This window comes from Leucopleurus acutus (assembly GCF_964270905.1).
Source record: "Leucopleurus acutus genome assembly, chromosome: 6".
Classification (NCBI taxonomy): Eukaryota; Metazoa; Chordata; class Mammalia; order Artiodactyla; family Delphinidae; genus Leucopleurus; species Leucopleurus acutus.
The window spans coordinates 40237618-40253596 of record NC_139149.1 but is presented as its reverse complement, the minus strand read 5'-3'; the positions used below and the strand labels follow the sequence as shown (position 1 = coordinate 40253596).

General features: G+C 37.9%; 1 protein-coding gene across 1 annotated transcript in view; it reads left to right on the top strand.

Annotated features, from left to right (window-relative positions):
• The window catches only part of NEB (nebulin), a 225892-nt gene that overhangs the window by 121294 nt on the left and 88619 nt on the right, over positions 1 to 15979 (top strand). Inside the window, exons 73-84 of the mRNA XM_082841069.1 lie at positions 1322 to 1633; positions 2453 to 2656; positions 3125 to 3229; positions 4188 to 4295; positions 5868 to 6179; positions 10198 to 10401; positions 11795 to 11899; positions 12046 to 12153; positions 12547 to 12858; positions 13547 to 13750; positions 14588 to 14692; positions 15583 to 15690. Of these exons, the coding sequence (XP_082697195.1) occupies positions 1322 to 1633; positions 2453 to 2656; positions 3125 to 3229; positions 4188 to 4295; positions 5868 to 6179; positions 10198 to 10401; positions 11795 to 11899; positions 12046 to 12153; positions 12547 to 12858; positions 13547 to 13750; positions 14588 to 14692; positions 15583 to 15690 (2187 nt within the window). The remainder of the gene's footprint in view (positions 1 to 1321; positions 1634 to 2452; positions 2657 to 3124; positions 3230 to 4187; positions 4296 to 5867; positions 6180 to 10197; positions 10402 to 11794; positions 11900 to 12045; positions 12154 to 12546; positions 12859 to 13546; positions 13751 to 14587; positions 14693 to 15582; positions 15691 to 15979) is intronic.

Sequence of the window (15979 nt, the reverse complement as noted above, 5' to 3'; positions counted from 1 at the left end):
CTGGAAGTCTCTGTAGTCATCATCCATCTTACCTGCCTTCATTGCACAGGCAGATAAATTGAGGCTTTGAGACAGTAGGTAACCTGCCCAAGATTACAAGTTTCATAGAGACACACTGGGATATGGTTCCTTTGTTGCTCATCTTTTGGTCTTTGCTTAGTAAGACTGAGTGCCTTGGTCAAAGTTAAATGGACATATGTTGAGCTACTCATGAAACCTCATGAGCTCTCCTCAGGCTACACTCAAGGCAAAGATGCCAATAAAGAAGCAAGCTTAATTGAGTTCCCCATGACTTGAGGAAGGACATAGGATAGCAAAAAAGTTAAACGTCTCTGCTATGGGGCCCACAAAAATCAACATTCCTTTACCCTAAAAATTAATACATCAGGTTCCTGGACAACTTAAATATTAAGAGTAAATATTAAGAGTAGCAAAATTGTCCATTTTGATAGGTTTTTCTTTTAAATCATAATAAAAATACATAACAAAATTCACTATCTTTACCATTTTCAGTATATAGTCTAGTAGAATTAAGTATATTTACGCTATTGTACAACAGACATCCAGAACTTTTTCATCTTGCAAAACTGAAACGCTATGCTCATTATCAACAAAAATTATCCATTTTAAAACTACTCCTTCCAGTTTATTTGTGCAGAGGACAAATTATTTCTCAGAATGCCTTAAAAAAAAGAAAATTAATGAACCATGTAAACAATTCCCTCCAATATGTTCTCACTTGGGTCCACTCACATGACCAACTTCTGAGAAACTGCTTGTCACTGTAATTGAGCTCATTCAGTGTTCACTTTTTGTTTTCGTTTTTGTTTTTGGTTTTGGTTTTTTTTGCGGTACGCGGGCCTCTCACTGTCGCGGACTCTCCCGCCGCGGAGCACAGGCTCCGGACGCGCAGGCCCAGCGGCCATGGCCCACGGGCCCAGCCACTCCGCGGCATGTGGGATCCTCCCGGACCAGGGCACGAACCCGTGTCCCCTGCATCAGCAGGCGGACTCTCAACCACTGCGCCACCAGGGAAGCCCAGTGTTCACTTTTTAATCACTTTTTTTGTGATTAAAACACCTAATTTTCTAGCATAATATAAAGGAATCAATGTGGAGTTATTCTCTATAGAGGTGTGGAAATGAGTACCGTATCTTCTTTTTTGGGTGAAAGCATGCCCCAGTGTGTAGCATCACAGCATCATGTTTGATGAAATTCCCCTGATGTCTTGAGGATTTCATAGAAAAGCATCACCACAGAGAGAGCAACTGGGACCAGCCCTTGCTACTTCCTCCTCATTTACTGGGTTCTTTTCTTTCAGTACAAATACAAAGAAACTTATCGTAAGCAGTTGGGTCACCATATTGGTGCCCGGATGATACATGATGACCCCAAGATGATGTGGTCCCTCCACATTGCCAAAATGCAGAGTGACCGTGAGTACAAGAAAGATTTTGAAAAATATAAGACCAGGTTCAGCAGCCCAGTGGACACGCTTGGTATCGTTTTGGCCAAGAAATGTCAGACCTTGGTCAGTGATGTGGACTATAAACATCCTCTGCATGAGTGGACCTGCCTGCCCGACCAGAATGATGTCATCCATGCTCGGAAAGCTTATGACCTCCAGAGTGATGTGAGTACCCCCAATGCTGCTTCTGCATACTAGTGTTAACAATAATACTAATAACAACAGCAACAATAATACTAGTGCAATAATAATAATACAGTTAGCATGCCCTATTGAGAGTAAAATAAAATAATTAGGATATATCTCATATTATTATCTCTAGAACACCGCATTACACACTTCATATTTTGTGATTTTGAAGATGAAAATAAAGGCAAGAGTTTTTTTAAAATCTCCCATCATAAAAAAAAAAGTGTAGGTATGGTGATCATTTCGCAATATACACACATACTGAATCATGATATTGTACACCTGAAACTAGTATATGTCAATTATATCTCAATTAAAAATGCAAATCAAGAGCGTGATTTGTAAAACTTAACATTACTATGTGTTGAAACTCACAACTAGAGTTGAATTTCACCTCCTTTCCCTTTAAAAAAAAAAAAGGCAAAAGTTTTTGTGACTGCAACACTTACACAGCATTGGTCTAAGTATGCAGTCTTTTGGGGAGCTATTAGAACACATTTTCCAAAGCTAAAGAAACTCTGCTCTTGTGTAAAAAGTCTTGTAATACCCTCAAGGGCAGGACTGTGTTTTTACTTTTCAAAAAAGATCTTTCATCATTCCTAGTACAATCCTCTGTGCCAAAAAATGCTTAGGAAAAAAATGTACTCAGGATTCAATAATGCTTCTGAATGAGTGATTGTGATGGCAGCTTTACCTGTTCATCAGTGCTTTTGTGTTTCTCTAGTATAATCCATTTTGTGACTGTGAATCTGAACAATTACTTAATAAAAGTGTTTCTTGTTGGTTGATTTGAAGAATTTGTATAAGTCAGACCTTGAATGGATGAAAGGCATTGGCTGGGTTCCAATTGGCTCCGTGGAAATAGTTAAAGCCAAGAGGGCCGGAGAGATACTGAGTGATAACATCTACCGCCAGCGTCCAGACACACTGAAATTTACCAGCATAACTGACTCCCTGGAGCAGGTGCTGGCCAAGAACAACGCTATAAACATGAGTAAGGTGAGTCTTCACTCCTCACCATTGGGTATAGGAATTTACCATAGAATGAAGTAAAAATTCTGACATGTTACTACATTTTAAAGATTCCTATAGGATTTACAATACCTTTTAAAATGATTTTCCCATTATAACACCATAGTTACTTAGTAATACTTCAGAATAGTAAACTGATGTTAAAAATACCATGTGCTGTAATTATTTCACAATTATAGATATTAAATTCTGCAACTCAATTATACTTTTCAGAACTGTTAAAAAATTTTAATAAGAAACAGTAAAAACTCTGAGTCAATGAAAAAGTGAGCTAAATACTCTTGGAAATAGTAATTTATCTACATGAAAGGTAGGAATTTATGCAACTTTAGTAATTTTATTTCTACTTTGTACAGAAGAGAGGTGACTGGCACATAATCAAAAGAAAAACTGTCTGTGAACTCCAAAATAATTTTTCTCATTTTTTTTTCATAGCACTTATATACTGAAGCCTGGGACAATGACAAGAAAACAATCCATGTCATGCCTGATACACCAGAAATCATGCTAGCCAAACTCAACCGAATAAACTACAGTAATGTGAGTAAACTACTGATCATACCATGAAGAGAAAGGCAAAAATGAACTATTGTAATAATATCCTTAGTAAAACCTTTTGACTAATTTATTGTACATTCTCCAGAACAACACTGTCAATAAAAGAGATAGTTCTCCCTTGATTCAAGAGAGAGTTTTCCCTTGATTCAATTTTGGTCTATGTGGTAGGTCCACAAAGTAGACTAGCCTTTTATGAAGATGATACCAGAGAATGAAATGATTTTGGGGAAGTATCCCAATAGGGAATATACTCTTAAAGCCTTCCCCTACAGGTCAGTGTGCTTATCAAGTCATTATTTTATTCAACAACTATTTAGCAGGCAGTCACTAGGTTAAAACAGTGAGTTACCGTACTGTGTATTCTTTTGCCACTTCATTGTGTTCTGGTTACCATTTAATGTTATTTGCAAGCATTTTCCTAGCCATCTCCTTCAGGACCAACATTTTCATCAGAGTGAGGATTCTGAAACCCTAGTCTACCCAGATCAATCAAGGTCTGTGATGATAATCCATGGTAAAATGGGAGAAAATAAGGACAACGCATTGAGTTGTTCACAAATCCAAATATATTCAATTTAAAAATACTGTATTTATTCCTTCTCCTTCTTTGGCATAAAAATGGCCTTCCTTTTATATTAAGATCATGACAATAAATAGCCGGGTTTTTGTTTTTGTTTTTTACAGTTTTGCTTGCTTGGCAAAACAAAATTTTAGCAACCTGATGCTGATTTCCCCAAAAAACTTTTTAGATTTACTAATCAATAAAACATCAAAGTTTAAACCATGTGCCTTAAAATCCTTGAGCACCTATGAAAGTTTTCTACAAACTCATACTAATACTTAATTCTGTGTAGTTTAAATGAGGACAGAGAAAGCTTAGTAATAAATAGTTTCATTTTTTATGAAAGGAGTAACGATTGATCAATTCTTTTTTCTGCAGAAACTTTATAAACTTGCTTTGGAAGAGTCAAAGAAGGAAGGCTATGACTTGCGCGTAGATGCCATTCCAATCCAAGCAGCCAAGGCATCAAGAAATATTGCTAGTGATGTAAGTTGATGTTTTTGGAAGAGGCATTTCTTACTCAAAGATGTTAACAAATGGCAGCTTTTACAGCTTTTCTTGCCAGAAATTTAGCCTGCAGGTCTCAATTTCCTTTAACGACTCCCCCACGTACAAAGTGGCAAGTGAAAACAAAGAAAACAAAAGATACTGTATCCAGTATACCTGCTAATCTGTCAAAGATGGAGTTATGTTCTTTAAAAATAAGTGTCTTATGAACACCAAAAATGGGCTCATATTTTATTTTTTAATTTTTTTTTAATTTTTTTTTTTTTTGCGGTACGTGGGCCTCTCACTGTTGTGGCCTTTCCCGTTGCGGAGCACAGGCTCCGGACGCAGGCTCAGCGGCCATGGCTCATGGGCCCAGCCGCTCCGCGGCATGTGGGATCTTCCTGGACCAGGGCACAAACCCGTGTCCCCTGCATCGGCAGGCAGACTCTCAACCACTGCGCCACCAGGGAAGCCCTGGGTTCATATTTTTGAGCCTCAGAAGTTGAGCAGCTGATAACCCAGACGTTTGTAAAAAACATTGTTGTTAAAGACGTTGGTAGCACATGTAAATCAGCCAACATAAATGTGAACTCTTTCCTACTACTTCTATCCGTTTACTCTGGCATTAAGGGAAGATGTTAATTATGCATACATTTTAGAGTTTTGTTTAATCCTTTGTTGACCTTTAGTGAAGTTCTCCTACCAAGATGCCCATAACTGGACACAAGAACAAGTTGAGAAGTAAGCAAAGCTTTTACTCAGCACCCACTTTCCTCTCCTCTCTAGTCCTTCCTGTGTCATGAGAAACATCTCCTGAGGGTGTCCAGTACCCTCATTCTGTACCAGGGCTCCTTAAGACCCAAATCCAGACTTTCTTTCTTCTGGAAGTGTCCCAGACCTTAGACATATGCTTCATTCCTTCCATTATAAAAACTTTTTCTGGCTGTTAACCTAGAGAAGCCCACACTGTGACCATCTCATGGTAAAATGGACCATAAAGTATTATTCTTGAATTTTAAAAGTAGATAGAGTGTTAACCCAAGGTATTACTCTCTCATGGTTGAAAGTTCAATGACGTTGACAGGCAAATAAGGGAGGTATTTCCTGGTGAAACTTTCTAAATGTAGCCTGTATCCTTGACCACGGAATTCACTATAAATTCTGATTACAAGGGAAATATTCATCATATCAAAACATTTTTAGAAAAAACAGTCATGTCTTTAAATTAAGTAGATGCTCTTTTAAATTGTACAAGATGTTTTATCTTTACTTGTTAAGCAAATGTAAACTAGGCAGTAGAGTTTAGTGGAAGGGGAAAATATGAGGAGTCAGAAGCTCTCCATTCTAGTCTCAGCCCTGCTACCTGCTTGTGATGTGACCTTGAACAAATCACTTAACTCCTGGAGGCTTCAGGTTTCTATTTTATAAAATGGAGTTGATAATATTAAACTTTCTCCCTAACACTAGTGGTGGGGAAAATCAAAAGAAATAATGTGTCTATGAAACTATGAAATGTGATATAAATAAGATGTCCTTATCATGAGACTTATATCTCTATTCTTTTTTCAGTACAAGTACAAGGAAGGCTACCGCAAACAGCTTGGCCACCACATTGGGGTCCAAAATGTTAAGGATGACACCAAGATGATGTGGTTCATCCACATGGCCAAGATCCAGAGTGACCGGCAGTACAAGAAGGACTTTGAGAAGTGGAAGACCAAGTTCAGTAGCCCAGTGGACATGCTGGGAGTGGTGCTGGCCAAGAAGTCCCAGATCCTTGTAAGCGACGTAGACTACAAGAAACCCCTTCATGAATGGACCTGTCTGCCTGATCAGAATGACATCATTCAGGCTCGGAAGGCCTATGACCTTCAGAGTGATGTAAGTGGGTTTAATATTCTTTAGCAAGGTCTCAAGAAGGGGTTCTAACTTTTGTGCTGTGGAATCTTTTGCCAGTCTGGTGAAACCTATGGATAACTTCTCAGGACAGCGTCATGAGATGCATAAAATTACACACACACACACACACACTGGTTTCAAAAGAAACCGATTACATCGAAATATGGTTATCAAAATATTATACTAAGCAAGGGGAGGGATAAATTAGGAGTTTGGAACTAACAGATACACACTACTGTACATAAAATAGATAAACAGCAAGGACCTACTGTATAGCACAGGGAACTATATTCATATCTTGTAATAACCTATAATGGAAAAGAATCTGAAAAAGAATATATATATATATAACTGAATTATATATAACTGAATCACTGCTGTATACCTGAAACTAACACAATATTGTAAATCAACTATACTTCAATAAAAAATAATAAAAAATTAAAAATAAATTTAAAATAAATAAAATTAGATTATCAGGAGAAAAAAATTAAACTAAATACGTGACACTTTTTTATTGAAGTGTAGTTGATGTACAATATTATGTCACAGGTGCACAATATAGTGATTCACAATTTTTAAAGGTTATACTCCACGTATAGTTATTATAAAATATTGGCTTTATTCCCTGCATTGTACAATATACCCTTGTAGCTAATTTTATACATAATCGTTTGTACCTCTTAATCCCCTCCTCCTATCTTTCCCCTCCCCCCTTCCCTCTCCCCGCTGGTAACCACTAGTTCTCTATATCTGGGAGTCTCCTTCTTTTTTGTTATATTCACTAGTTTATTGTTTTTTTAGATTCCACATGTAAGTAATATCATACAGTATTTGCCTTTCCCTGTCTATCTTATTTCAGTTAGCATAATACCTCCAAGTCCATCCCTATTGTTGCAAATGGCAAAATTTCATTCTTTTTTATGGCTGAGTAGTATTCTGTTATGTATATATATAAACGTCATCTTTATCCATTCATCTCTCGATGGACACTTAGGTTGCTTCTGTATATCTTGGCAATTATAATAATACTGATATGAACATTGGGGTACATGTATCTTTTCAAATTTGTGTTTTTGGTTTTTTCAGATGTATACCCAGAATTGGAATTACTGAGTCATATGGTACTCCTATTTTTAGGTTTTTTGTTTAATTTTATTTTTTTTTATACAACAGGTTCTTATTAGTCATCCATTTTATACACATCAGTGTGTACATGTCAATCCCAATCGCCCAATTCATCACCCCCCCCACCCCCCACCACTTTCTCCCATTGGTGTCCATACGTTTGTTCTCTACATCTGTGTCTCAATTTCTGCCCTGCAAACCAGTTCATCTGTACCATTTTTCTAGGTTCCACATATATGCATTAATATATGATATTTGTTTTTCTCTTTCTGACTTACTTCACTCTGTATGACAGTCTCTAGATCCATCCACGTCTCAACAAATGACCCAGTTTCGTTCCTTTTTATGGCTGAGTAATATTCCATTGTATATATGTACCACATCTTCTTTATCCATTCGTTTGTCGATGGGCATTTAGGTTGCTTCCATGACCTGGCTATTGTAAATAGTGCTGCAATGAACATTGGGGTGCATGTGTCTTTTTGAATTATGGTTTTCTCAGTGTATATGCCCAGTAGTGGGATTGCTGGGTCATATGGTAGTTCTATTTTTAGTTTTTTAAGCAACCTCCATACTGTTCTCCATAGTGGCTGTATCAATTTACATTCCCACCAACAGTGCAAGAGGGTTCCCTTTTCTCTACACTCTCTCCAGCATTTGTTGTTTGTAGGTTTTCTGATGATGCCCATTCTAACTGGTGTGAGGTGGTACCTCATTGTAGTTTTGATTTGCATTTCTCTAATAATTAGTGATGTTGAGCAGCTTTTCATGTGCTTCTTGGCCATCTGTATGTCTTCTTTAGAGAAATGTCTATTTAGGTCTGCCCATTTTTGTATGGAGACACAAAAGAACCCAAATAGCCAAAGCAGTCTTGCGGGAAAAAAATGGAGCTGGAGGAATCAGACTCCCTGACTTCAGACTATACTACAAAGCTACAGTAATCAACACAATATGGTACTGGCACAAAAACAGAAACATAGATCAATGGAACAAGATAGAAAGCCCAGAGATAAACCCACATACCTGTGGTCAACTAATCTGTGACAAAGGAGGCAAGGATATACAATGGAGAAAAGACAGTCTCTTCAATAAGTGGTGCTGGGAAAACTGGACAGCTACATGTAAAAGAATGAAATTAGAACACTCCCTAACACCATACACAAAAATAAACTCAAAATGGATTAGAGACCTAAATGTAAGACCAGACACTATAAAACTCTTAGTGGGAAACATAGGAAGAACACTCTTTGACATAAATCATAGCAAGATCCTTTTTGATCCACCTCCTAGAGTAATGGAAATAAAAACAAAAATAAACAAATGGGACCTAATGAAACTTCAAAGCTTTTGCACAGCAAGGGAAACCATAAACAAGACGAGAAGACAACCCTCAGAATGGGAGAAAGCATTTGCAAACGAATCAATGGACAAAGGAGTAATCTCCAAAATATATAAACAGCTCATGCAGCTCAATATTAAAAAAACAAACAACCCAATATATTTTTAGTTTTTTGAGAAACCTTCATACTGTTTTCCACAGTGGCTGCACCAATTTACATTCCCCCCAACAGTGTGGTAATATATATGCTTTTTATTAACACATTAAATAAAAAGATCTAGCAGTGGGTGTAAAACTAGCTTAATTTCAAAGAAGTGATGAACATAAATATGCAAGATGTATGCAACAACTGTAATAAAATATGAAAATATTTATGACTTCTATTGCTGATAAAATTCCATGTAGTGTTAATACTACCATAATCTGTTGCCTATAGTTATAGCTAAAAGAAATGCTATGTTTCAGTTAGAGGTTAATGAAAATAAAGATGTTTTTTTCTATCTAAGTTTATTGATGCCAGGTTAAGAAATCCTGATTTAATGCAACCGGATTTTCCAAATGAATTTATTGCATTATCATTTTTCTGACAACTTATAGAAAATATCTATTATAGCTTGTGGAAGGAAATATAAGAATGAGTTATATATATCAAGACAATTTTTCTAAGAAGCTGAAAACAGTGTCTCCCTAGAAATATGTTAAGTATTTTTGTTGTCAGCCAGTAGATTGTCCTTGGGACTCAAATACTACCTTACTGGTATAGTAGCTCCTTGTTTTTTGATCAGGCTCTGACAAGTAGTCACTTTTGGAAGAATGATAATAGTGGTGGCATTGTAAGAAAGTTTCCCAAAAAGCCATAAAAACAAAAAGAATTGTTACTCTTACTTTTGAGAAAAATTCTCCTTCAGCCAATTTATTTAAGTTCAAAGAAGAAACATGAAAGCAGGATAAAATATCGGGTTTTTTTTACTTGAACTACAACACAAGAAGAGGGACTGAGGATAAGTAAGAGTAAAAATATATATACTCTTTGGCTTAGAAACATGAGTATAGAATCATCTGAAAAAAGATCCCTTTTTGTTGTCCCGAGAAAACACGTGGATTCAGCATGTGGAAGTGTTCATCCTTTCTTTTGGTGCACAATGACTGTGAAGGCCCCTGCCCAACGAGATAGGAACAAACTATACTCTAACAGAGAATTATTCCCATTCAAAGAGGTATAGGCAATCAAATCAGAGAATAAACACTTTGTATCAGGAGGCAGGCAGGAATTTCCTTAAAATGGTTTTTCAGTGATGAAATCACATATTATTAGAGATTTCATAGGTCTTTAAAACAGCAAACATTGACTACCTTCAGAGACAAAGTGCTGGACTAGCCATTCTACACCAAAGTAAGGCAGTCCTGTGTCTTCCCCGAAATTTACACAAGATGCAGAATTATACACCATCTGTATACACCATGCTAAATCAAGATTAGACATCAGGCTGTGGAGGTAATTTCTGCACATATTTGACATTGTTTCATTTTCAGGCTATTTACAAGGCTGATCTTGAGTGGCTGAGAGGCATTGGGTGGGTGCCCATTGGCTCTGTGGAGGTCGAGAATGTGAAGAGAGCAGGAGAAATCCTGAGTGACAGGAAGTACCGCCAGCCTGCAGACCAGCTCAAGTTCACATGCATTACAGACACCCCAGAGATTGTCCTGGCAAAGAATAATGCCCTGACCATGAGCAAGGTGAGTCTCCAGCTTTTGCCAGTTGCTTGTGTCATACCTTCCACAGACTGGGCTTATAAAGTGAGAAATGTCCTAGAGGATTTCCAGAGAAAGGAGAGGTGATGGGCCTAATTCTCACGCAGGCCTTCAACAGAGCATGTGCTTGAATCCTAGTTGGACCTGCATGCTTCTCTCAACCCTGTGTCCCCTCGTTCTCTGGGTGGGTGAGGAAGTACAGCCTAGGACAATTTCTCTGCAGTAAGGCATACACTCTTCTGAGCAGTGACCCAGAGACATCCACAAATGCACTACTTTTCTCTGCACATTCTGCTTGGCAGAGCAGACTCAAGGCATCAGCATCTCTTTATCCATCCTGTAAAAAAAATATACAGTCGTTTTGCATTTTGTTCAGAAGTCTTGGAAACACAGTGTGCATAGCAGTGCCAGTGCACAACTCAAATTACTTGCTTCCAAACCCATAGGTGGTAGAAATCCCACTTTGGAAAGTGAGATGTTATTACTGCTTTCATTTTTATTGTACAAAATCGATGATCACTTTTTCCCTCCAGAGTGCTGGCAAACTGTTTATTTATACTCGGCTAATTTCTTTATCCAACAGGTAGGCCCTTAATATGCACAGCTGAGATTGAATTGAACTTTTCTGAATTCTCCCACACCTGCCTGAATGTCTTCCAAATATCTGGGTAGTGAGAATGAGGGCTCAGTGCAGAATATGAAATTGACTCTCAGATGGCAAACTCCAACGTCTGGGGTATTAAAACTCCAGAAACTCTATTCTGTACCACACTCATCAACAGCAGTCACAGTGATAATAACAATAGGAAACATAAAATTTGTTGAGTGCCTACTATGACTCAAGCACTTTACATATGTTACAGTTAATCTCGAAAAAATACTCAATAAAGTAATACACCAATTTCACCCCAACTTAAAAAAAAAAGAGGTAAGTATAAAGTTTAAAAAAATACTTAATGAGAAAGATATGATTATCCCCCTCCAAAAAATGAGGCATGTGAGGCTATGTACCTTTCTCAAGATCACACAACTTGGACATCGGGGAGTTGGGTTTGACCTTGGGATTGATTCTGAAGTCTAGGGATTTCTACTGTATCATAGCTCTATAGCCAAGCTCCATCCTTGAAGGTTCTGTGAGTAAGCTTGAGAGTCACTGGATGAAAAGAATCAATAATTGAGATCATGATGTTGCTTTACATTGGCCATGAAACGATCATATGTCTTTAAATATTGCCATGATTTACTCTCCCCATACCCTTTTGCTTCCCTCACCTCCACATAAGTTTTCAAAGGCTATTTTACAGTTAAATGAGTTAAATTTTATAATAACTGCAATGTATTGGCTTTAACAAAGGGTTTTACCTCACCTCCCCCATAGCATTTATATACAGAAGCCTGGGATACTGACAAAACCTCCATCCACGTGATGCCGGACACCCCAGAAATCAAGCTGGCCAAGAGCAATTCTGCCAATATAAGCCAAGTAAGAGATTTCCTGATTGTTAAGTCAGCCTTTAGTCTAGGAGTAATTAAAATACTTTTCCCATCTTACCACCTTCCTTACTGGAAGTGGCCTGTTAACTTTCTATAACTCTTTTTGTTTTCTGTTGTGTATTATCCTCCACCTAGAAACTTTACACCAAGGGATGGGATGAATCAAAGATGAAGGACTATGATCTGAGAGCTGATGCTATTCCCATCAAGAGTGCCAAGGCCTCGAGAGACATTGCCAGTGACGTAAGTGCTCTCTGTCTAACCCCCTTGGTCTCACCTTGCTGAACAACCACAGTGCAGCTGGTGGTCCACAGTTTGTAACTGCTTCCTCATATACCCCTCCAGTTATGCTTCTTACCTTCCAAGACCTTTCCCTTTGTTGTCTCAGAGAAGAAAAACGCATTTTGAAATTGTAGTTAGAGTTGTTGCAGAAAAAGTTTTCAGCAGTGAAGATATATGATTACACTACTGTTACGTTTATGACAGCATAAAACAGTTTAAAATTGTTCAGAGATGTCAAAATATTCAAAATATGAAATTCTTATCCATTTGCTTGTGGGTTTTCATGTTGTCTAATTGTCAGCATGCATATGGTTTTAAAACTGGGCTTTTAAACATATGTTTCTTATGTTTTAGTACAAATACAAAGAAGCATATGAGAAACAGAAAGGCCACCACATTGGAGCCCAGAGCATTGAAGATGACCCCAAGATTATGTGTGCCATACATGCAGGGAAGATTCAAAGTGAAAGAGAGTATAAGAAGGAATTCCAGAAGTGGAAGACCAAGTTCAGTAGCCCAGTGGACATGTTAGGCATCTTGCTGGCCAAGAAATGTCAGATTCTGGTCAGTAACGTTGATTATCGAAATTACCTGCATCACTGGACGTGCTTACCTGATCAAAACGACATTATCCAAGCAAGGAAGGCCTATGAACTACAGAGTGATGTACGTAACGTGATCTTTGGGAAAGGAGGAATGGGAGGACATAGATTTGTTAATTGTACAGACAGTGCCTCTGTGGACAGACCCATGGGTTGCTCACTGCACAACCTCAGGGGGAGCCATTCACATTGTTAAAACAAAACCCATATTTAGGAGTTATGTTATGGGAATCAAAGAACATAGATGAAGAACCCTACTTAGGTCATGTCCTCCCTGGCCTAGATTCCAGACTACTTTTTTCATGTCCTTTGTACTGTCTGGCAATGAAAATATATTTCAAATAAGCATAAATTATCTGAACATTTAAAAAATAACTGCCACTCTTGTACTATATCCAAAACACTAAACAGAGTTTCATCCTATTACAGGATGAAAATGAAATGAGATTTGGCACAATATCTTTAAATTGTTTTCCAGTTATATAATTTCTTTGAAATATCAAATAATTACCATGAAATTTAGCATTATTACCATTTTATCCTTATTCATGGCTAGCATAAAAAATTATGCTTTTACAAATTACTCTGTCATGGATATTGAAACCCCTGATTCATGTAAAATCTCAGGTCCTACTTTTTTGGAACCACCATCTCCTGTGCTTATCAACCCCTCAACCCCGTGAACTTACTTTCCAATTAAGGGATGCTATGTCTAGCACTTGGAACAATGTTTCTATCTAATATCTCTGTAGAATGTGTACAAAGCAGACCTGGATTGGCTGCGTGGCATTGGCTGGATGCCAGAAGGCTCAGTAGAAATGACCAGGGTGAAGGGTGCTCAAGACCTGCTGAATGAAAGACTCTACAGGACACGCCCAGAAGCCTTGAAATTCACTTCCATTGTCGACACGCCAGAGGTTGTCCTGGCAAAAGCCAATTCTCTGCAAATGAGTGAGGTAAGAACCATCCTACCGCCAGGCTCTCCTTTGGCAGGACTCTCTTCTCAGAAGATGCCACCCAAACGGAGCATCTGTGGATGAAACAGAAAGTAGATTGTTTCTCTTCAAAGACTTAAAGTGCTTGGAGCAACTCTAAGAATCTCTTAGTTTAGTTTAGTGAAGGCACATGCTAAGTAGAGCTCTGACAAATGCCAAGGCGCCTTTCCCCTACCTCACACACAGACCTGGAAGCACTAAAATGAAAAATGTCACTCCATTACAACTCAGGAAAGCAAATACTTATTACAAAACCTGTGGCATAATGCTACACATTAAATGGTAGAACACTGTATTAGTCAGGGTTCTCCAGAGAAACAGAGCTAATAAGAGGTATGAGAGAGAGATTTATTTCATGGAATTGACTCACATGATTGTAGAGGCTGGCAAGTCCAAAGTTTGCAGGGTAGGCCAGCAGCCTCAAGACCCAGGCAGGAGTTGCAGTTCAAGCCCAAGGTAGTCTGCTGGCAGAATTACTCTCGCTCAGGGGTGGTCAGTCTTTTTTCTCTTAAGGCCTTCATCTGACTGAACAAGCCCCCACATCACAGAGGGTAATCTGCTTTACCCAAAGTCTACTGGTATAAATGTTAATCTGATCTAAAAAAATACCTTCACAGAAACATGTAGAATAATGTTTGACCAAATACCTGGGTACGCTGACCTAGCCAAGCTGACACAAAAAACTAACCACTGCAAACCTATAACAACATTTTCCCAGGTTAAATAGTTGCTAAGGCTTAATGTTCAGATATCCATCTCTATTGCTGTATTAAAATAATATTTTCCTTCTCTCCACAGAAACTATATCAAGAAGCCTGGAATAAAGATAAAAGCAACATAAGCATTCCTTCCGACATGCCAGTCATACTGCAAGCCCAAATCAATGCCATGCACATCAGCAATGTAAGAGGCATAAATATGAAGTGTAAATGTCTTTATGGGACAATATCTGTCAGCTTATGGGGTGTGTTATAATGGACAAATTACCTGCCTTAGAAATGTTGACAGCTTTGGATGCTAGATACTTCCTCTTTGGCTACCATTCCCAATGCAGTATGAATGGAAATTCTCTTTCAAACATTAGTTCGATACATATCTGGGCCCCTGCACTGCAAGAGGTGGGATACCTGAATCTCACTGGTGTCCTTCTTTCAACCTTGAAATCATTGTCCTATATCCAACGTCCACAGCTCAGTTTCATTGTATATTAATTGAGAGGAATGAAATCCCTAGTAAAGTGCCTCTTACACAAGTAAGTATAAGAGATAACAGTCTCTGTTGTCTTGATAGGTTCTTGGTTGATCCAGAACTTTCTTGTTTGACATTTCAAGGCCATAAGAAAAGTCAAACTTTTAATTATATGCAAAGTGTAGGATAGGTATGATGTCTATGTCACATCCCTTTAGCAGGGACCTTTGAAAAGTCAAAGGGCAACATTGGGAAAAAATCTTATCAAGTCTTATATGGTAACTTGATGAAGGTTCTCTAGGTTCACAGTTGATTCTTAGTTCCCATTACTGTATAATGGGATATTTTCACATTGTACTATATTGTGGTGAATGCAAATAATTCAAATACTAGTAGATTTAGATGTTTAGCTTTAAAATTGTAGTCACAAGTACCCTGCACTCCACAAAGTAAATAGGCAATAACCAAAAGAAGGACTCAGAAGCGACTGTTTTTTCTTATGCCGCCTTCATTTACATTGTGCTTTGTGATTCATATCATGACTCCTTTGAATATGTCTACTGATTTTCAATTCTTGTAAGCAAACCTGTGTTTTCCCTCAATAGAAACTCTACCAGAAAGACTGGGATGAGGCCAAGCAGAAAGGCTATGACTTGAGAGCAGATGCCATTGAAATCAAGCATGCCAAAGCCTCCAGAGAAATTGCCAGTGAGGTACAGCTCCTTCTGTTTCCTTGTGGATTTTCTTCTCTATACAACAAATAGAATATTTTTCAAGAATTTTGATTTGGTTTGATTTTTTTTAATTCTATGCAAACAATTGCATTTGCCTTGTGCTAAAGACTTTATTTTATAATATTAAAATGGGATGAAAAACACTGAGGTAAACATAGGTGAAGTATATGTGTAAGTACCTTCTAAGCTGTTTCTAAGTAGAAGTAAAATATCATGAAGATCTGTACCAAATTCTGGGGAAAAATTCAGGAACCAATACAATGTGATT